Source organism: Miniopterus schreibersii (genome assembly GCF_964146895.1).
Source record: "Miniopterus schreibersii genome assembly, chromosome: 10".
Classification (NCBI taxonomy): Eukaryota; Metazoa; Chordata; class Mammalia; order Chiroptera; family Miniopteridae; genus Miniopterus; species Miniopterus schreibersii.
The window spans coordinates 39,986,661-40,008,559 of NC_138110.1; the positions used below are offsets into that span (position 1 = coordinate 39,986,661).

At 35.9% G+C, this 21,899-nt stretch overlaps 2 protein-coding genes across 5 annotated transcripts in view; one reads left to right on the forward strand and one right to left on the reverse strand.

The window, feature by feature from the left end:
- Window positions 1-15,714, forward strand: part of ESCO1 (establishment of sister chromatid cohesion N-acetyltransferase 1) — a 51,876-nt gene extending 36,162 nt beyond the window's left edge. For 3 of the 4 annotated variants that reach the window (XM_081150062.1, XM_081150063.1, XM_081150064.1), the window contains 4 exons: window positions 1,990-2,079; window positions 5,551-5,694; window positions 8,068-8,255; window positions 14,101-15,714. In XM_081150062.1, coding sequence (XP_081006188.1) covers window positions 1,990-2,079; window positions 5,551-5,694; window positions 8,068-8,255; window positions 14,101-14,248 — 570 coding nt within the window. In that variant the 3' untranslated portion in view covers window positions 14,249-15,714. Of the gene's footprint in view, window positions 1-1,319; window positions 1,444-1,989; window positions 2,080-5,550; window positions 5,695-8,067; window positions 8,256-14,100 lie in introns of all 4 variants that reach the window. The other variant, XR_013999753.1, reaches the window with a different exon arrangement.
- Window positions 15,715-18,369: 2,655 nt separating this feature from the next.
- GREB1L (GREB1 like retinoic acid receptor coactivator) overlaps window positions 18,370-21,899 on the reverse strand; it is a 202,118-nt gene continuing 198,588 nt past the window's right edge. The window contains exon 35 of the mRNA XM_081150059.1: window positions 18,370-21,137. Coding sequence (XP_081006185.1) covers window positions 20,974-21,137 — 164 coding nt within the window. The 3' untranslated portion in view covers window positions 18,370-20,973. The remainder of the gene's footprint in view (window positions 21,138-21,899) is intronic.

Below are 21,899 nucleotides of genomic sequence, written 5' to 3' on the forward strand. Positions count from 1 at the left end.
TCATGAATATTAGAAACCTAAGCAGTAATAACTTTGCCCTTTGCAATTCCTGCTTATGTGTACATGAAAAAACAATAATTTAAAACATAAAATTATGTTGGATCCAATTGTGATAAATTTTCTCTATGAAAATGCAAGTCTCAAGATGTTTCAAGAGAAAATTTTGTACTAAAAAATCAGTAGAGCAAAATAATTTAGTCCCTGTGGTGTAATATAAGGACATTAGACCAGTATTTTTGTTTTTAAAGATAATAGGAAAATAGTTTATTAAATTATCTTTAGATATTTCATGATGTATTACTTTCTTATAAATTTACTTTCTTAAATTTCTTAAATTTCTAGTTCTTCATTGAATTTATAGTTTAATTTTTAAAATGAAAAGTTTCCATTTTTCATTTTATGAAAAATTTATTTTAAAAGCTTTTCCCAAAATAACATTAACATACATTTTTTTATAGAGGTGATATTTTTTATGCCTTTTAAAAACTGTTTACTTACATTCAGATTTAGATATGCTTTAGATTTAGTTTCTAATTTGAAAAAAAATGACTTCTATGACTTATTATTTCTACTCTTTTTTTCAAATCTTGAGAACACTTAATCTCCTGAATTTTAGTTTTTCTTTGGGTGTTCTATTTTTTAAATTTTTATATATATTTTTAAAATATGCTTTTATTGATTTCAGAGTGAGGAAGGAAGAGGGAGAGATAGAAACATCAATGATGAGAGAGAGTCATTGATCAGCTGCCTCCTGCACGTCCCCTACTGGGGATCGAGCCTGCAGCCTGGGTATGTGCCCTGACTGGGAGTCAAACCATGACCTCCTGGTTCATAGGTCGATGCTCAGTCACTGAGCCATGCTGGCTGGGCTGGGTATTCTATTTTTTAAACAAATTCTGACTTTAAATACTTTAATCCAATGTTGCATATATCAAGCTCGTTACTAGACTTTTTTTCCCAGCTAAGGTCCTGCCCCTCCCAAAATAATCATTTTGGATTGTTTAAGAAAATCAACCTTCTTGTAGACAGACTTGCCATATTAAGAAAAATGTAGTTGCCTTTTCTTGGTTTCATTGAGCTTTTATATTCTTAAAAGAAATATTTCAGAAAGAAGATGATGGTTTTCTCTAATAGAAGTACATATTGCTTCTTGAAAGGCTTTTTTATGTAAAGTTGGTTGGGTAAGACAACTGGAACAACCAGTTAAGCTCATTCCTTCTGTGCTTATTATTAACTTCAAAGCTCCTAGTTTTAACCTCTGGTTCAGTCCCATCTTACTAGATTTAAGTGGCTTTTGTTTTGTTTTTTTTTTCATGCAGGTTCTGCTCATTAATCACCACGAGTGTGGATCTGAAGAAGAGTTTATTACTTCTCTTTTTTTGAGTATGTTTAACTTCAGATACACACAACGTAGCCTCTCCTTCCCTATTAGATTCTTAGAAGGTAGTTATATTTTTATAGTCTCCTTCTTGTGACTTTGATAGTTGTGATCAATAAGAATAAACACTTATTCCTTACATGTTGGACTACTGCATGCAAATCAGTTCATTTAAAACCTCCTGGAGGTCTTTGGCATGCTAGACATAAAACCATGAGTGTTTGTTTGTGGAGGTAACTGTGTTCCAAAGAAATTTAAGAGTTTATTTCTTTTCTCAAGAAAGTAGGAGAGTTATCCTTTAGGTTCTGGGAATCACTGGCTTTAAGGGGCTTGCTTTTGGTGTGTGATTTTCAAAATTAATTAAATGGGAAATGATAAGCTAAAAATATTCTTGTGGTATCTCTGAGTGAGTAGTATAAAGAGATTAGTTTGCACTGTACCTATTGTATGCTTAACAAAATAGCTGATTTATCTTGTCATTAGTTAAACATTAATGAGCATATATTTTTTTCATGTTTGCTATTTTTAGACACATTGATATATTTTTCTTGTACATGGATCTGATGAATGAAATGTACATAAAATGTATTCTTTTCTTTTTTAATATCTAGGGCTGGAAAAAAGAAAGAATTCTGGCTGAATATCCAGATGGCAGGATAATAATGGTTCTTCCTGAAGACCCAAAGTATGCCCTGAAAAAGGTAAATTTCTAGTGAAATTTCATGTAGAATGGATAAAATAATTTTGCATCTGATTTTAAGAGACTGTTTAAACACCAATTCCGAAAACAAGAAATAAGCATTTAAAGAATACAACTCAACTGAAAAATTATGGTTAAACTTCATAGTGTGTAATTGGGAAATAAATTTTTAGTGACTTGATTACTCTTCTGTATTATCAATAATTTGAGTGATGATATAGAAAGCATGCTAGTTAGTTAATAATACCACATTAATGGTTATAAGAATCAGGATTAAAATTGAAATTTGAATCATAATAATTTAGAAAATTAGAAATTAATAAATAAAATTTCTGAGAATAGTTTCTAAATAAAAACTTATTGCAGAAAGTGATCTGATAGTAGGTTTTAGTAATCCTGAAATTAAGCATGAGGTAGTCATATTAGTTAAGAGAAAAAAAGATTGCCCAGTCGGGCATGGCTCAGCGGTTGAGTGTCGACCTAGGAACCAGGCGATCGGGGTTCGATTCCTGGTCCGGGCACATGCCCGGGTTGCAGGCGGCAGCTGATCAATGACTCTCTCATCATTGATGTTTCTATCTCTTTCCCTCTCCCTTCCTCTCTCTCTGAAATCAATAAAGATATATTTAAAAAAAAAAGGTACATTCTGATCTATAAATACAGAGTGGTACAAAAGTAGGTTTATAGTTGTGAGTATGCGAAGCACAGAGTTTATTCTTGTATTATTAATTGTATATTCTGTATGAACAACTGTGAACCTACTTTTGCCCCCATCCTGTATAATGTAGAAAACTCAAAGAAAATCCTCGTATCTAGCGTAAGCCAAATTTTAGTGCAACTTAGAATTCTTTACTTTAAGGATTCAAAGAAATGAACCAGAGAAATAATGAAATCTGGAACCATTTTATTATATAGAGTATCTTACAAGTCAGGAAACCATGAGATAAACTTGTTTTTAAATAACATGTTAATTACATTTCAGATACTGTGTTCAAAATGTTTTCTTCAATGTCCAGATGCTTTTTCAGAATTGCCTCATAATGTAAAGCAATGAGTCCAGTTGTGTATCTGAAAAGCTTAATTACACTACACTGTGTCAAAAATTTCTGAAAATAAAAGGAAAATAATATACTTTTTTAAAGTTAACTTCTTTAAATTAGGAATACTTCACCTGAAAGAGGGGTCGAAGGAAAATACTTTGAACCTGTTATTTGAAAATATAGCTAACATTCTACTTAAAGTTTATTCTGTGGTTCCTTACTTTTCAGATAACACTGTATATATTATTAGACAATCCTAGATACCCAAATAAACTTCCATTCTACCACTGCCTAACAAATATAGACTAGCACTTATTTTTTTCTCTTTTTTTTTCCTTTTCTACTCTTCACCTGAGGATATTTTTTCCATAGCTTTTCAGAGAGAATAGAAAGAAGAGAGCGAAACACACACACTGGTTGCCTTCCACACTCACTTGACTGGGGTGGGGATCGAGCCTGCAACCAAGGCATGTGCCATTGACTGGAATCAAACCCAGAACCCTTCTGTTTGTAGGCCAATGCTCCAACCACTAAGCCAAAACTGTCCAGGACTAAATTAGCATTTAGAATTACATGTAAATGTGCCACCAGTCTTGTATTTAAGACATTGATCCTGAGGGAGAGCGACAGGAGGCAGGGAAGCAGAAGCAGGCAGCGGGGGGTGGGGCCAGTGGGGAAGGTAGAATCGATATCCTCCACCCATATTGGTCCTCTTGGTGCTGCCAACTTCAGGGGTGGCTTCCAGAGGCCTTTTCTGTGAGTCTGGTGGGTCCAGGTCTATGGGAACCCCAGTGTGGGTCCGTCCCGTTCTGCAGGATGGGAGGTGCTGCCGCTGCTGTGGGGAGAAGGTTCTCCCTTTTGTTTTCGCTTTTTCACTCTTTGTTTTGTTTTGTTTTGTTTTGTTTGGAGTTTCTTAAGGTTTGGTGGTTTTTTTAATCGGACCAATGAAAATCTCTGAGAAAAATAAAAAAACATTGATCTTTGCACGAAAACAAACACATGTTGGATTAGTGATTGACTCAATGAGAATTAAATTATGGAATTTTTGGATTTCCAACTATGATCATTTGGAAACATACAGTGGGAATTTTGCTAAATCACTATATGTGGTATCCAGACTTTCTTTATTAGTAAGAATCCGCAGTAAATGCCAGTTTCCTCATTTAGTTTCTTAGGGCAGATCTTAACCTACAATTCAGTGTGTTACTAGTTAGTAACCCATAATAGGTTAAAGTTAAAATCTAGAATATTGTGAGTCATTTACCTTTAGGAATCAAATCAGGAGTTGTATTGTAGGATACTGTTCCAGGAATAGGATTTGAGTCTTCATCACTGAATAAGGGATGTATTACATGATATTTTCTGCATGTCAGAGATATATATACTTAACCTTCTTTTTTTTTTGCATTTTAAATTTAGTAACACAAATCCATGTTTATTGGGCTGAATATTTGCAGATTATTTTATAACTGGAGAAGGAACTAATGTTTAATTGCCTACAAAAATCTCTATTTTGATTACCTGCAAAAGTTTGCGCTTATCATTGACTTTGATCACAGTTCTAGGAGGTAAACTAGAAGAAGCACAGTTTGATTCCATATTAATAGTAGGGGTTCAAATCCTTGCTTCTTGGTTTTCTAGATGTCCAGTATCTCACATGGGAAAGTTGCTTAATTTTGAATTTTATTGCTTCCATATGTAAAGTGAGAAACCATAGACCTCCAAGAGATGTTGGATTTAAGCGCGATAATATTCATAAGGTGCTTTGTGTAATGTCTGACCTATAAATGGTTGATAAGGAGTAAACGTGTTTCTTTCCTCTGTGCCCACTTCGCTTTACAGATGAGAGTACTGGTTAAGGCTTGGAAAGAAAAGTGGCTTCCCTGGCTAACATTCCAATGAAGTTCTCTCCGTAATGCTTCTAATAGGAAGTCTTAATGTTCTTATTGCCTATTGTAGGACCTCTCACTTCTCTTGTTTCCTAGACTGCTGGGCTTAGTTAGCATCACTCTGCAGTTCTTCCCTCATTTTGCAAATTGGTCTACAGCTCTTGAAAAAGTTATTGGTAGCACAGTCATTCAAAAGAACTCATTAGAGCAGGGGTGGGGAACCTTTTTTCTGCTAAGGGCCATTTGAATATAACATCATTTGAGGGCCATACAAAATTACCAACTTAAAAATTAGCTGTCAAAAAAGCTCCTAGATTTATTGAATTTCAAAGTCCCGCCTGTGGTTGCCTTTGCAGGGCCTTATGGCCTGCGGCCTGGATATTCCCCACCCCTGCATTAGAGGATGTCCTTGGAATGATATACTCAACCTAATTGAATTGAAATTGTATATATATTTTTATTTTTTCTATGAAATTGTATATTTTTACATATATATAATGCTTTCATTATTTTTTTAAAAAAATACTGTTCTTCATTTGGCAGGTTGACGAAATTAGAGAGATGGTTGATAATGATTTAGGTTTCCAACAGGCTCCACTAATGTGCTATTCCAGAACTAAAACACTTCTCTTTATTTCTAATGACAAAAAAGTAGTTGGCTGCCTAATTGCAGAACATATTCAATGGGTAAGTGATTTTTTTTTTTTTTTTTTTAGAGTGTTTATATGTGGTTTGGTGTTTTAAAGAGTTATACCTTCAACAACATAATCCTAGTAAATTTATCAACATTTAATGTAAGGAAGAGTGTGAATGCAAGAATTCCTGTGTATAATTCTTTACGACAGTAGAGCTCTATTTTCAATAGGTATTAGTTTCTCAAGTTAGTATGTAAGATACAAATTCTATAAATCAAAAGTATTCTTAAATTTTATTTAGGAAGTTTTCATGTTGGATACTAATATAATGTAATGTCTCAGTCCCTTCAGCATTGAAATAAATAGAGTTGACAAACTATAACTCTAGGTGAAAATCTAGCCTGTTTTTGTAAATAAACTTTTATTGTAACACAGCCATGCCCATTTGCTTGCATATTGTCTGTGGTTTCTTTCAAAGATTGAGTTAAGTGGTTACAACAGAGACCAGGCGGGCTACAAAGCTTAAATATCTGGCCTTTTTTTTTTTTTTTTAAATTTTTTATTTCAGAGAGAGGAAGGGAAAGGGAGAGAGAGAAACCAGTGATAGAGAATCATACGTCGGCTGCCTCCTGCATGCCCCTTAGCTACAAAGCTTAAATATCTGGCCTTTTTTTTTTTTTTTTTAAATTTTTTATTTCAGAGAGAGGAAGGGAAAGGGAGAGAGAGAAACCAGTGATGAGAGAGAATCATACGTCGGCTGCCTCCTGCATGCCCCTTACTGGAGATCGAGCCTGCATCCCAGGCATGTGCCCTGACCGGGAATCAACCATGACCTCCTGGTTCATAGGTCAACGCTCAACCACTGAACCACACCGGCTGGGCAAATATCTGGCCTTTTATTAAAAGCTGCCCATCTCCAGAATAGGTCACCACTTCTTTAGATGAGCTCTAGATGAGGAGTTGACTTGCATTTAGGATCCAAGTTGTACAAAACAAACAAGCAATAGAATCATAGTAAAAGGGGTAGGTTCACATAATAAGAGTTAAGTAGAAACAGACTTACTTAGAGAACAGAAAATTCTGAACTCCCTAATTATGCTCACTTTGAGTCATACCCCATTTGAATTCTGTCTTTTTTTCAGCTGAGTTCTTGATGTTGAATCCAATACTCATTGGATTTGACTTATATTCAGTTGGTATCTTCTAGTATACTAATAGTTGCCTGCAAATGTGTACTTCATCATGAAATTTTCTACTAAAAAGTCAAAATAAGCCTGGCCGGCACGGCTCAGTGGTTGAGCATCGATCTATGAACGAGAAGATCATGGTTCGATTCCCGGTCACGGCACATGCTGGGGTTTCAGACTCGATCCCTAGTAGGGAGCATGGAGGAGGCAGCTGATCAGTGATTCTCATTGATTTTTCTCTCTCTCCCTCCCTCCCTCTCTCTGAGATCAATTTAAAAAAAAAGTCTGTGTGAGTTAATTTCTATTAATTTCTAATAGTCTGTGAAGCTATTTTTAAAAAGAAAATTTGGCCTGAAATTTTGTAGTTTTATGAATCTTGCTATTTATAATAACAAAATTGATTTAAATGAATAGCTGATAGGGGAGTTTGGGAATATAAATTTGGTAAAAAATGACTAATGAAAGTTTGCCATATTGAAATTGAGTTAATTTTACATTGTGCAAAAAACCCTTGTTTTTTTTCCCTATCTTACCTAGTTCCAAAAATGACTTTTAGAAGTGTTTATACTAGAAGATAGCTATATAATGCTTGCTTTTTGTGTTGTTAATTCTTAATTGTATTGTCTAATTGTTTTAAGTTTAATACCATGTCCCAACAGAAGGCAGGCTGTGTCTTTTTTGCATATAGACTGGTGGAGAAGATGTATGTTTTTTAAATTACTTGATTTTTTTAAAAAAGAGATGGGCATTTGGGGAAAGGACCTTTCTAAATTCTTGGTTACTCTGCCTTCCCTAGTCCTAGTTCCCACACAACTTTGAACCCTAGACTGCTGAGTTCTTAATATGTATGTTTTTGCTGGTCCTTAGAATGTGGGAGGTAGAGAAAACTAACATTCAGTTCCTATTATGGGTCAACCATGATGGCAAGGTACTTTGTATATATTACCTTATTCAGTTTCTCAATAATTCTCTGAAAGAAATGAGTATTTCCAATTTATAGATAAGGAACCCAAAGCTTAATTAAGTTGACTTCCTCTCATGGTCATGTAACTAGTAAATGAATTAGAACAGAATGTAGATCCATATCTATTTCCTAAAATGAGAATGAAAGTATAAATGGTCCCCGTAAGTTGTTAAGAAACCAGACAAATGTAGTGGCCCCCTAACTAAGGTCAGTACTAGACAATTGCTAAGTAATATTCTCACTTTAAAATTTTTTCCAATTTTGGTACCTATAGGGCTACAGAGTTATAGAAGAGAAACTTCCAGTGATCAGGTCAGAAGAAGAAAAAGTCAGATTTGAAAGGCAAAAGGCCTGGTGCTGCTCAACATTGCCAGAGCCTGCAATTTGTGGAATCAGTCGAATATGGGTATTCAGCATGATGCGTCGGAAGAAAATTGCTTCTCGCATGATTGAATGCCTAAGGTAACTTGAATGTAATCCTTCAAATTCTTTTCAGTACTTTAGGATTTAACCAGAGTTTTAGTATAAAGATTGGCATTTTATTATTAAATGTATAACCTTTATATTAATTTAAATTTGCATAAAATTGTCTGTATTGGATCTGTTAGTACTTTTTTTTTAAATCCTCACCCAAGGATATTTTTTCCATTGCTTTTTCAGAGAGAGTGGAAGGGAGAGAGAGAGAAAAAAACATCAAAGTGAGATGTGAGAGAGAGACATCAATTGGCTGCCTCCCGTACACGCCCCAACCGGGGCTGAGCCTGCAACTGAGGTATGTGCCCTTGGTTGGAATCAAACCCTGGACTCTTCAGTTCGTGGGCTGATGCTCTAACCACTGAGCCAAACAGGCTAGGGTTGTTGGTACTTTTTATGTGAAGTTAATCTGAGAGGGAAGAGAAAAAGCAGTGTTGGTCAAATATTAAACCATTTAAAATTACTTGTTTGTAACTATGATTAAGTCAAAATGACCCATTTATTTCAAATTCTGTTTAATATTGGAGAATTTTAAAGACAACCAAAATAAATGTGGGAAGTTTCTTAGGAATTTAGCTTTTATGAAAAATGCCTTAATTTAATAATATTATTTATAAATTAAGCATTTTATTAGTTTTTCTTCTGCTTTTATCACTTGATTTTAAATTAAAAGTATTGAGGAAAAGACTCAGATAAATTACATGTTTTTTGTTGTTCAAAGAACCTTTACCAAAGGATTAATGTAGGAGATTAAAATTATTCATGCAAATGACGTTTTTAGATCAGTCTCTTAATTTTGTTTATTCATAGAATCCCTGTCTACTATCTAGTGGTATAGTTTTCAAAATAATCCATCATTGTTTTAAGTGAGATTCTAAAGCTCTGGAATTTTAAAGCCTTTATGTATTTCTGGTCTCCCCCTTATTTTATCACTGAGTAATGATTCAGAAGGGCTCAGATCTAGCCACCCTTTTCATGACAAGAGGCAGGTCTGTTTTTAGACCTAAACCTAGAAAATGCAGCTGATTAAATAATAGTCCTAAATAAGGGTATTGTAAAACTTAGGTATAATGACAGTCATAACATTGTTTTAGTTTATAGTGAAATCGGCACCATAAGCTTCCTATTAAAAGCACATAGAGTTTTTATTTTCTTCATTTATTGATCCTTCTTATGTACCCAGCTCACCTTTTAAAATTATATTATGGCCCGGCAGGGCGTGGCTCAGCGGTTGAGCGTCGACCTAGGATCTAGGCCATCAGGGTTCGATTCCCGGTCCGGACACATGCCCGGGTTGCAGGCTTGATCAATGACTCTCTCATCATTGATGTTTCTGTCTCTCTCTCCTTGTCCTTTCCTCTCTCTGAAATCAATAAAGATATATTTAAAAAAATAAAAAATAATAAAAAAATAAAATATTATGAAAATGCTACTAATAGTCTATATCCTGGTTATATTAAAAATAATTTTTAAAATGACATCTTTGAGATACAGTTACATAGCATAAAATTCATTTTTTTAAAGTATACAATTCAGTGGGTTTTAGTATATTTAGAAGGCTGTGCAACTGTCACCACTGTTTAATTTTAGGAAATTTTCATCATTCCCCAACAAAACTCCATACCCATTAATCACTTATTTCCCCTTTCCCCGGCTTGTGGCAACTGCTAATCTGTTTTCTGTCTCAATGGATATGCCTGTTCTGAACATTTCATATTAATGAATATCTATAGCATGACCTTTTGTGACTAGTTTCTTTCACTTAACATTGTAGAACGTATCCAAGTGCATCATTCCTTTTTTATTGCCAAATAATATTCTACTGTGTGGCTGCACCACATATTATTTCTTCATTCATCAGTTTAATATTTGTGTTGTTTCCACCTTTCAGCTATTATAAGTAATAGCTGAACATTGATGAACAAATTTTTGCATATTTTTTCTCTCTTGGTAAATAGAGAAATATTTCTATATTCTTACTTCTCTTGGTATATATCCAAGAGTAGAATTATTGGGCCATATGGTAACTATATAGCATTTTCAGAAATTGCAGAACTGTTTTCCAAACTGTCTGCTCTATTCTACAATCCCACAAGCAATGTATGAGAGTCTAATTTCTCCACATCCTCGTGTACACTTGTTATTGTCTGTCTTTTTAATTTTAGCCATCCTGGTGTGTGTGAAGTGGTATTTCATTGTGGTTTTGCTTTTCATTTCCCTAATGCCTATGATGTTGAGCATCTTTTCATGTGCTTATTGACCATTTATGTATCTTCTTTAGAGAAATGCCTATTCAAATCTTATGTCCATTTTTAAATTGGTTTCTTAATCTTTTTCTTGTTGATTTTTTTAAAATCATTTTTTATTTTCAATTAAAGTTGACATACAGTATTGTATTACTTTCAGTTGTACACCCCAGAGATTAGACATTATAAAACTTACTAAATGATTATCCTGAAAAATCTCATAGCCATCTGTCACTATACATAGTTATTAGAATATTATTGACTATATTCCCTACACTGTACTTTACACCCTTATGACTATTCTGTAACTGGTAATTTGTACTTCTAAATCCCTCACCTTGTTCACTCATCGTCCCAAACCCCTTCCCATCTGGCAGTTGTCAAAATGTTCTCTGTATCTATGAATCTGTTTCCGTTCTGCTTGTATATTTTGATTTTTACATTCAGTTGTTGATAGATATGTATTTATTGCCATTTTGTTCATATTTTTAATCTTTTTTTTCTTCTTAAAGAAGACCCTTTAACATTTCATGTAATACTGGTTTGGTGCTGATGAACTCTTTTAGCTTTTTCTTGTCTGGGAAGTTCTTTATCTGACCTTCAGTTCTAAATGACAGCTTTGCTGGGTAGAATAATCTTGGTTATAGGTCATTGCTTTTCATCACTTTGAATATTTCTGGCCACTTCCTTCTGGCCTGCATAGTTCCTGTTAAGAAATCAGCTGACAGTCTTATGGGAACTTTTCTCTTGCTGCTTTTAAGATTCTCTCTTTGTCTTTAACCTTTGGTATTTTGATTATGAGTCTTGGTGTGGGCCTTTTTGGGTTCATCTTGTTTGGGACTTTTGCATTTCCTGGATTTGTATGTATAGTTCTCGCACAAGGTAAGGGAAATTTTCTATCATTGTTTTTTCACATAGGTTTTTAATTCCTTGCTCTTTCTTTTCTCCTTCCGGCAGCCTTGTGTTGCAAATGTTGATATACTTGAAGTTGTCCCAGAGGCTCCTTACAGCATCTTCATATCTTGGTTTTTTGGAGGTTTTTTATGCTGTTCTGATTGGGGTTTTTTCCTCCCTCATATTCCATATTGCTGATTTGATTCTCGGCATCCTCTGCTCTGCTGTTGATTCCCTATAAATTATTCATTTCAGTTAGTGTATTCTTCATTTCTGACTGGCTCTTTTTTATGGTACCTATGTTCTTTTTCATGCTTTTGAAGTTCTCACTAAATTTCTTGAGCATTCTTATAACCATTGTTTTGAACTCTGTGTCTGGTAGTTTGCCTCCATTTCATTTAGTTCTTTTTCTTAAGATTTCTCCTTTTCTTACATTTGAGATGTTTCTTTGTCTCCGCATTTTGGCTGCTTCCTTGTGTTTGTGTCTGTGTATTAGGTAGAGCTGCTATGTCTCTTCCTGGACTTGGTAGAGTGGCTTTGTGTAGTGAGTGTCTTGTATGGCCTGGTGGCTTAGCCTCCCCATCACTTGAGCTGGGCGCTTCAGGCACACCCCTGTGTGGGCTGTGTACACTATTCTGTTGTAGTTGAGCCTTGATTGCTGTTGGCATCACTGGGCAGGATCCCCCCCCCACCCCCCCGCCAATCAGCTGTGAGGACCAGCTGTGACTACAGTGGAGGAGCTGCTGTGCAGGAGTCAACCCTCTGTAGCAGGACTTGTTTCACTGGGGCTTTGGTGCTTACCGAGTCCATCCCTTGAGTGTGTTGCTTGTGGAGGTGGTAGGGTTATATATAATCTATTGTGGTTTGAAGCTTTCTACCAGGTACACTGGCTCTGGGGCCACCCAGGGAGGTGCAAAGTCAGCCACTGCCTGTGACCTGCCTGGGGCCACTTGGCACAAGCTACAGAGAAATCTGCAGATGGCTCTACTTATGTTAGGCTTTAAGATGCTAAGCATAGGCCAAGCTGTGAGCCAAGGTAGGCTACCAGTAATGCCGGGCCTGGGGCCACTTAGCAAGACATACAGTGTATATGGAAGCCAGATGCTGCTTGTTTGAGAGATTTTAGGGAAGTCTGAAGCATGTGGCAAGAGAGGCCAGTTTTATGGAAAAGCCACTGGAAATGGCTTGGATGAACCCACAAGTTAGGTAGGGCAGGGTCTTGGAATCACCAGAGCAGGGCGAATACTGTGAGCCAGGTTGATGGAGACTCAGGTATGGTGCCTGCCTGTCAGTTCTGTTCAGGGAGGGCTCAGCAAAGGATCAGTGGCCTCTGCCAGCACTTTTAATTTGGGTGATAGCACCCTCAGCTCTTACCCTAATGTTACACAATTTAGTTCCTCCCCATATGTCTCTGGTTCCATTCAAGCTGCTGCCCCAACACTGAAGCTCAGAAGGAGTGAGTTCGAGCAAGTCCATGGTGGGGCCCTTTGAGAGAAACTGCCTGGGACTCCAGCAGCCCTCTTTCCCACTCAGCCACAATCCCTGCTGGTTTTTACAGCCTGACTTCTCTTCCTGGCACTGGAATGCTGGGCTGGGGGCGTGGGGCTGGTCCCATCACTCCTCAGGGGAGATCTCTGCCGCCAAGATATCCCTCCTGATTATAAATTGCCACGTGTGGGTGTGGAACCAGCCTGTTCCACATCTCCTCCCCTCCTACCAGTTTCGATGTGGCTTCTCCTTTAATTCCCTACTTGTAGGACTTCCATTTAGCTAGATTTTGGGCAGTTATGAATGATGGTTTTTATGAAGTTTAGTTGTATTTTTGATGTGGTTGTGGGAAGATTTGAGTACCATGTTTACCTGTGCTGCCATGTTGACTGGAAGCCGCCCTGTTGAGTTTTGATAGTTCTTTATATATATTCTGGAGACAAGCCCCTTATCAGATACATGATCTACAAATATTTTCTACCATTTCATGGTTGTTTTTTCATCTTGGTGGTGTCTTTTAAAGCACAAAATTTTTAATTTTGAATTCCAAATTATATATCTTTTCCTTTGTCACTTGTGTTTTTGGTGTCATATCTAAGAATCGTTTCCTAATCCAAGGCCACAAAAATCAGTTGCCTATATTTTCTTCCAAGAGTTTATAGTTTTAGCTCTTACATTTATATCTTTGATCCATTTTAATTTTTGTGTGTGATGTGATGTAGGATCCAACTTCATTCTTTTGCATGTGGATAACCAGTGGCAACAGACCTCATTTTTAATTAGACACTAGCCCTGGCTAGAGTCTCCAGTACATTGTTCTGAATGTAGAGGTGTTTGCAGAGATAGTCTTACCTTGTTCCTAATCTCTGGGGAACAATTTTCAGTCTTTCACCATTAATTTTGGTGTTCCTCACAGTTCTTTTTAAATTTGAAGAAGTTCTTTCCACTCAGAGTTGTTGAATATTTCTATCTTGAAAAGGTGTTGCAAAAATGTTTTTAAAACCATTGTTGCTTTCATAATTTTTTTACCTCAAATTATAATATTTTAGATGAATAGTTATTTTCCAGTTTTTATCATATACAATATTACCTAAAAAATCTCTCTAGTCAAACTGTATTTGACAGGTTTTTCTAATTTTAATAATTAAAACTATTAATAAGTTTTTTTTACCCTTCTACTCCCCCACCCCTCTTTTTTTAAATAGGAGTAACTTTATATATGGCTCATATTTGAGTAAAGAAGAAATTGCTTTCTCAGATCCCACTCCTGATGGAAAACTGTTCGCAACACAGTACTGTGGCACCGGTCAATTTCTGGTATATAATTTTATTAATGGACAAAATAGCACCTAAAACAAGTTCTTGCCTACAGTACCAGAAGACATCTACGAAGAATGGATTGGTTGCAGACTTTAACCAGGAACTAGGGCCATTTTTGTTACAATGAACTCAGGACTGGCAACAACCTAAGGTTGTTCCATTTTCATAAACTTGGAAACAATGCAGTAATAGCTTATTAATGTTTGTTTTTTAAAGAAGATATTTTATTATCTTTTACAGAAATTTATGATTAATGTATTTTATCTAGAGTTATTTAGACATGTTTACATGCAGCAGATAATTGTTCATAGTGGACTGAAAACTAATGCAAGGACTATGGTCTCAGTGATAAGTATATTTTGAAGTTCTTAGTATGGAAATATACCAGTGTAGTTTGGTACTGTATTTTTTAAATATTGTTCTGCTGATACCAGTTATAGTTTTAAAGATTGTATTTTCACAGAGTGGAAACCAGTATTTTTGAGCTATTGTTCAAGTAGGGTGCAATATTAAATGTTTTAGAATTCAAAGCTAATTCTTTATGGGCCTGAAATATACTTTGAAGGAACTGCCACCAAAAAGCAAAGCTCCAGATAAGCTGGAGGAATTTGGAATATTGAGCTTTTCCTTCCATTTCTCTCTTTCCCGTTCTTGATGGCAGAAAGAAGTGGGATGGCAGAAAGAAGTGGAAGGTGGTAAAGGATTGAGTTTTTTCTTCTTGGAGACCTTTAAGTGACTAGAATTAGGAAAGTACCCTGTGAAGTTTATTATTATTTCATTCTGGTTTTACTTCTTAAATGGCAACTGGGCACACTTAGGCTGTTAACAAAACTCCAAAGAGGTTTATAAAAACCTGTGGAATAGTTGCAAACTAAATATTAGTGACTTGGTATCTGCTTTGTTATTCCTCAGAAATACTACACTGAGTATATGCCCTCATCACTGGACTTCATTCTGATACTTGTCAATCCTTCATAGTTCCCTCTACTTTTAAAGGGTTTATATGTTGAAAAACTGCTGTGGCCTTTTATGACTTGTATATAATGTAGAATAAAATAATAAAATACTTGATAGCTTTTTCTAAGTGATAAATGAATGGTGTGTTGTCATTTGTGGTTTTTCAGGGAGTTTTAAGTTTGATACCTTGAAAATAATTAAAACACTACCTTCTTAAAAGGTAGTTTTCACTTTTTGCCAAAAGATCAATCAGTATGTCATCAACAACTCCTCTGAATTTTATCTCTAATCCTGATATGAGAATATAAAGAGCCACAGCCCAGGAATGAAGCACTACTATGATTTAACATAGATTATTTTTATGAGCTGAAATTATATCTCCATTAAAAAACGGCTAAAATTTTGGGCCTTAAGTTAAGACTTAAAAGACAGATGTATGTTTTATCCCTCTACAGATGTATGCTTTTTAAATTTAGAGAGTGGTATAAGGCTCTGTACTTGTTAGGGGTTTAACAATAAAGCAGTATAAATATTTTCCTCTGACTCATCATGATGGTCTGAACTTTGACACTCCCTTTCCCTTTGGGCTTGAGACTCTTGTATTTATGCTTGGTATCATTGTTTGCCTGACAGGGACCATAATTATTTTAAAACAGGATGAAATTTTGGGGTATAGTGTAGCTGCTCTAGTAACTGTTAATCTCATAATACAGTTCCAATTTCCATACAAGCCATAGTATGCTGCTTAGGGGAGCCAAATTTGGTAGTTTCAAGGAGACCTGGGGATAGAGAGGATACATTGATTGGTTGGTTACCAGTTACTAGGAAAGCAGTTTATTTTCATGTTTATATTGAAGACATTGTCCCTCAAATAACTTACAGTCTAGGTATTTTTTTAAGAATAGTATTAATAGTATCTAACATTTGAGTTTTTGCTATGTTTCACACTCTGTGTATGGTACTGCATTATTTTATTTCATTATCTTGATAGTGCTATGAGGTAGAGTTTACAGGTAAGGAATCTGGAACTTGGAATGTAATTAAGAGACTACTATAGCAGTCTGTTTGAAAAGTTTTGAAACACTAAAACTAATGCTGTGATGTATGGGATGAAGATGAGAGGAGATGGATAAACTTTAGAGACGATACAGTGGAAGAATTGGTGCGAGTTGATAACTGACCAGAGAAGAGTCATACTAAAGAATTATGTTGGGAGGATTGGATGAGGGAGGATGAACTCAATTTTGGTAAAGATTTTAAGGTGGTTGGATGTTCTCCAAGTGGAGATAACCTATTTGGTATATAGTTGGATATGCTCATCTAGAGTTTAGGAGAAGGTTGAATTAAGGAAATTTATGAATTTAGTTATTTGAAGGTTTAAAAGAGCTCCCCACCCTGGGGTGTTTAAAATGAAAGGGTAGGAGAAAGTTGTGAAGAAACCATCATTTAAAAGTCTCAAAGTACTTGAGAAGGCATGCCTGAGGTAAGAGAACCAGAAGAGAGTGATTGAAACCGAAGGAAGAGTTTCAAGAATCAAAGAATGGTCAACACTGTCACATCACAATTGAAGACTGACAAGTCACCTTAGAAAAAGAAGAGTGATCTACAGAGTAGCGGAGGCAGTACTGGACACAGTGAGTATGCACAAATGGCCACAGTTAAACTTCAAAAGAGGTTGATTCTTTAATTGCTGGTTATATAAAGGTGTCTTTAAATTTTGTCAGCTGCCCTTGAATAGTTGGTTCATTATAAAAATGACTAGTATATAGACATTATAGGAACCACAAGCATAGACAGGGATTTTATATGGAGTATGTTCTTGTCTGCATGGACATGCAATGATTTTATTTTGTGTGAATTATAAAAATCACTATTTTACCTGTTCATAATATAAAATAGTGAACTTGGTGTATCTACTAAAAGCATGACTATCATAAAGACAGTAAGTACAGTAGACATGCAGTAATGTTTTAATTATTCTTGCTGACTTTGCATGGCTTCCCAGGTATTGCATTTGGATAGGAACTCAGCCATATTACTGCCTAGCCATAATTCACCAGGGTTTAAGATTACTGAGTTAATGTTTGGAGTAGTGACTATAGACATAGTTATCTATCTATTCTCATGCTCTTGAGCCTTCTGGGGGATAAAGGGAAGATTCTTACAACAGAATTTCCCTCTACTTTCTAGTAAAAATAAAATATTGTACTACTTATAGAACAAAGAAGTGGTCAGAACAGTTTTTGTTGTTGCTTTTTCTTCCTTATATAACTTATTCCAACTTTTCTCATAGTCATTGAAGTAGATACTTTCCTTAGCTAAATATGTGACAGTTGAGAGCACAAGGAATTTATTGTGTGAATGGTTTTTTCTGGGCCTCAGAGACCTGTCCTAGAATCATCTTTAGTGATGGGTTTTTCAATGAAGCCAGGGTTTCAGTGTTACAGCAACATTCCCTTAGACCCAGAGGAAGCTTAAGGGTCAGTCTCCATGACTGAAGAGAGTTCTGAGGAATGTTTATTCTCTGGATGTTGTTCCACATCTAGGTTACTCAATTCAAAGGTATGACAGAACTAAACAGCTTTTAGTCTTTCCAAGGCAACTGCTTTGGAATATGTAGTAGAACGCTGGCAATTTCTACTTGCTCCTGAATTTGTCGTCATACTTACAAATATTTATTGTCCTCCCAAGATAACGGGTCTTTGCCGTAAGAGAGTGTTTTCATGGTTCTATATCAAAGTCTTATTATTTTAACAGTCTGTAGAACTGAAAGGCATTTTTCTGGAATAACAGTTACTCTCCAAAGTTGGTAAAATTAGGTAGAGTTTAGAAATAAATTGGAGATTAACACCTTATGTCATACTATACAGTTCTCCCAACCCAAAGTTCTGCTAAGAAGGACAGCAAGGTGAGTACAGTTGCCATCTATAAAATGAAAGATTGGGGATAGGTGTACACTGAATATTTCTAACATCCCTTGAATGATCATATATAGATCTGTCTTCCATAATTATGTGGAATTCTGCAAATGGGCTTGGTGTGTAGACACTTATTTAGCACTTTGATGGACTGTTATGCCAGGATAGTAGAATCTTAAAGAGTCATCCAACCTGTGATACGTGGACTTCCAGCCGTTCTTGGGCATTGTGAAAGTCAGGGAGCTCATTCTATTTGTTAATATACCAGAAAGTTAATTTAAAGAAGACAGACTTTTATTTTGGGTGTGAGAGAATTTTAATACATTCACCAAATTAAATGGAAGGACAGGAACATACTGTAGACACGACTTAAGACAATTTAAAATCATAAACAAAATGTGAGGTAGACTGACTAGTGAAATTCACCAAATTTTTGGTTAAAATTTTACAGTAATAAAGTTAACACAGGTGCTTTTCTAAAAAAAAAAATCACAAAAAGCAATTGCATAAATTACAGCCAAAACTGAATACAACAATTCTTGTTCTAATTTTAGTTTACATTCAGTATTAACCTGTATGAACTGTCATGGTTCTATAGGTCTGTAGGTTAATTAGGGAGGCCTAGAGAACACATTCATACCACAATGTTCTAAGGAATGGCAAGGCTTGAAGCTGAACACACCAAGGTATGTATTAACAAATCATGGTGTCCTGTGCTTGTGCAATTTTATCCTTAAAGGAGAAGGACCTAACATTCTCTAAAGAATTATACTGATAAGGTGATTTTAAGATTCAAACCTCAGTAAGATAGGCATTGAAAAGAATCGGCAGGTCAACTTGAATTGTCTATCATTGGGGTGATGATCTTTTGGCTTTATTCTGGTATTTCTCTTCCACAGGGTTAAATAGTATTTATAATCACTTGATGTTTCAGAGTGCAGCCCTAACTAATATGGAGTACCTGCACTAAAGTAACTACTTTTAAAAATCTTATTTAGACTATGAAGCCATAAAGCCAGAAGAAACCCTGAGAGGCCATCTGCCCCAGGTACAACTGTTTTAGAATTATTTCAAGTATTTTATTTGCCCTATATAGTAACATTATTGGAATATTGCACAAATAGTGGGTTTCTTGATATCACCTGCATTAGGCCCTTTCAACCAAACAGGAACATTTGAAATACATTCATATCTAAATTAACCTGCTTCAAAAACGTACCTCTGCCAAAAATTCTGTAGTACTAAATTTAAGGAGTATTTTTAAAGCATATATAAGGCAGACCAGATCCTCTTTGAAGGACAATTAAAAATGGGGCTTAAAAGAATTGTTCATTCAAAATATAGTTAAAGCATCATAAGTAGCTATATTAAAACCAAGAGATCTGCAAACCAGTTTTAGATTAGTACATTCCATCTTTTCACTAGCTGTAAACTCCTTGTTATCACAAGCTAATAAAACTGGTCAATTAACACTATTTGTTCTAAGTAAATGCAGGCTTAGTAGACCCCCTCTCAGTAGTTTCAGGCCACAAATAAGATACCTGATTCAAGTAAAAATGGCCATTTTAAGGGGATAAAGTGGTACATATGGGCTAATAAGAAAAATGCCAAGAGATTGTGTGATGAGAATTGGAGTAATTTAAGAGTTAACTTCCAATAGACTTAGTTGTAGAACATTTGCTAAAATCTGTTTTTGCTTTTAAAATAATGGTGAGAAATGTATAGAAACTTACGCCGCCTACTATTGATACTCAACACCCCTTGCTGGTTTTAATGAGTTAAAGACCTTTTCATGGACTCGTCCTTACTCCTTACAAAAGAATCACTGGTAGGAATAAGTAAAGCCAGTTCTGCCTCTTTCTGTGACCTCATTTCCCATTTCAGCAATTTCTGTGTTGTGGTCAGTATAGACAGCTAAAATATTCATTAAGTGTATTTTTTAAAGGAAGCTTTGAGTCCCTGAAAGGAAACAAACTAATGCCACAGAACCTTTGCCTGACATTTAGCTTTGCTGGTGCCAACTGCTTAATTCCAACCAAGTAGGGTGGGTATGGGGTGACTGCTAAAAGCTTCTTAATAGGCTCAACTACTGAATCAGGTTCTCCTTGTACAAGATTAATCACTCTTCCATATTCTCATAGACATGGTGTGCTTGGAGATTGGAAACATTTTTACAGAATGGAAAAAGCAAAGGACTTTAAGTAAGGAGAAGCTGCTATATACACACAGTGCCTGCTCTGCATTTACTGATTTGTTTGTTCAGTTTAAATAGTAAACTTTTAACTCCTGTGGAAATTTTGCCAAGTTTCAATACATATAAGATTATAAATTTTAAACTAACACTGCACAGAGAGAGACAGAGCTACTTCTTTTTTAAATACAAATATCTTCTACATTCTATCATTTCAGACCCCTGAGTAATACTGTACCAAAGTACAGATCTGAAGAGAAACTGAGGGTTCAGGCCTCAAACGTTAATCTTCAATTAATTCCACACCAACGGTGTCTCATGTAACACATTCAGGCTAGCTAATGCTGAGAGTCAGCTTCCCCCTAACATACCGTAGTAGGAAACAATGCAAACTCCATGTTCGTTCTCCAAAGTATATCCTCCGCAGGCTCCGTGGGCAGACCATGTCTTAAGTAATTGCATAACTTCCTAGGGTGGAGTTAACCTGAATGTAAGGTCCTGAAATGGAACTGAAAGGGAGTAATGCCCCCAAAGACCTGGGTCACATTTGGGGTGTTCTTTGGAGAAGAGACAAATATGTTGCACTTTGCTCCACAGTGATTGTACTTTAAAGGAAAAAAACCCACCAAAATAATTGTTTCTGCGCCACCCCACCTAGGCATCCCTATGCTATTTTTGGTCTCTTCAAAAGCTCATACGTGACGTCCAGTAAGAAAGTAAAGGGGCTTGTCATCACTGCTGTTAGCAGTTTGAAACTCATCCCGGAGACGGAACTGCCACTCATCCTCTAGTTCTAAGCGGACAATTGTTTGGCGTAAGGAGCTTCTGTCTTGGCAGATGACACACAGGGTAGCACCTTTAGGAAAAAAAGCAAAAGTGCATTTTAGGCTCATTTTAGGAACTGAAATGATAAGGAACCTTACCACCTCTCTATGATATATCCTCTAAGCTAACACATCTGAGAGCCAACATATTAGGGAAGTAACCTATCAGAATTAATTTTATTATTTTGAATAAGTAGTATTACAGATTCAAAAGTCTGAAGGAGTGTAAAGTGAAAAATCTCCCAATTACACCTTCCCTTCCCCCTGTGGTAACCAATGTTAAAACCAATGCTTATAATGTTTCTCATGTGTCCCTCTCAAGTAGGGTTTCTCAACCTCAGTTCTGCAGAACTGGACTATTCTCTGTTGTGGGGCTGCTCTGTTCTTGTAGGATGTTTAGCAGCATCCTTGGCTTCTACCCACTACATTGCCAGCAGCAGCAGTGTGACAACCTAAACATCTCCAGATATTGCCAAATGTCCCTGTAAGGCAGGTGTCGTGTCCCGCTCCAGATGGGTGTGTAAAACATTGTACACAGTATTCTGAACTTTACTTCTTTCACTGACCTCAGAGGTCATCTTGTCAGGATTATTCATGATGCCTAATCTACAGTTTGTTCTCAGGCAAATCTAACTTTGTATAGTGCATAACTGTCATGACTCATTAACCTGATTTTTATTAAAATTAGATTATATGGGAAGCATTACTTCTCTCCTTGCATTGGTTCCTTCCTAAAATTAATAGTGGCAAAAACATTTAATATCACAAATCTGGCTATTCATCCACATTTATTC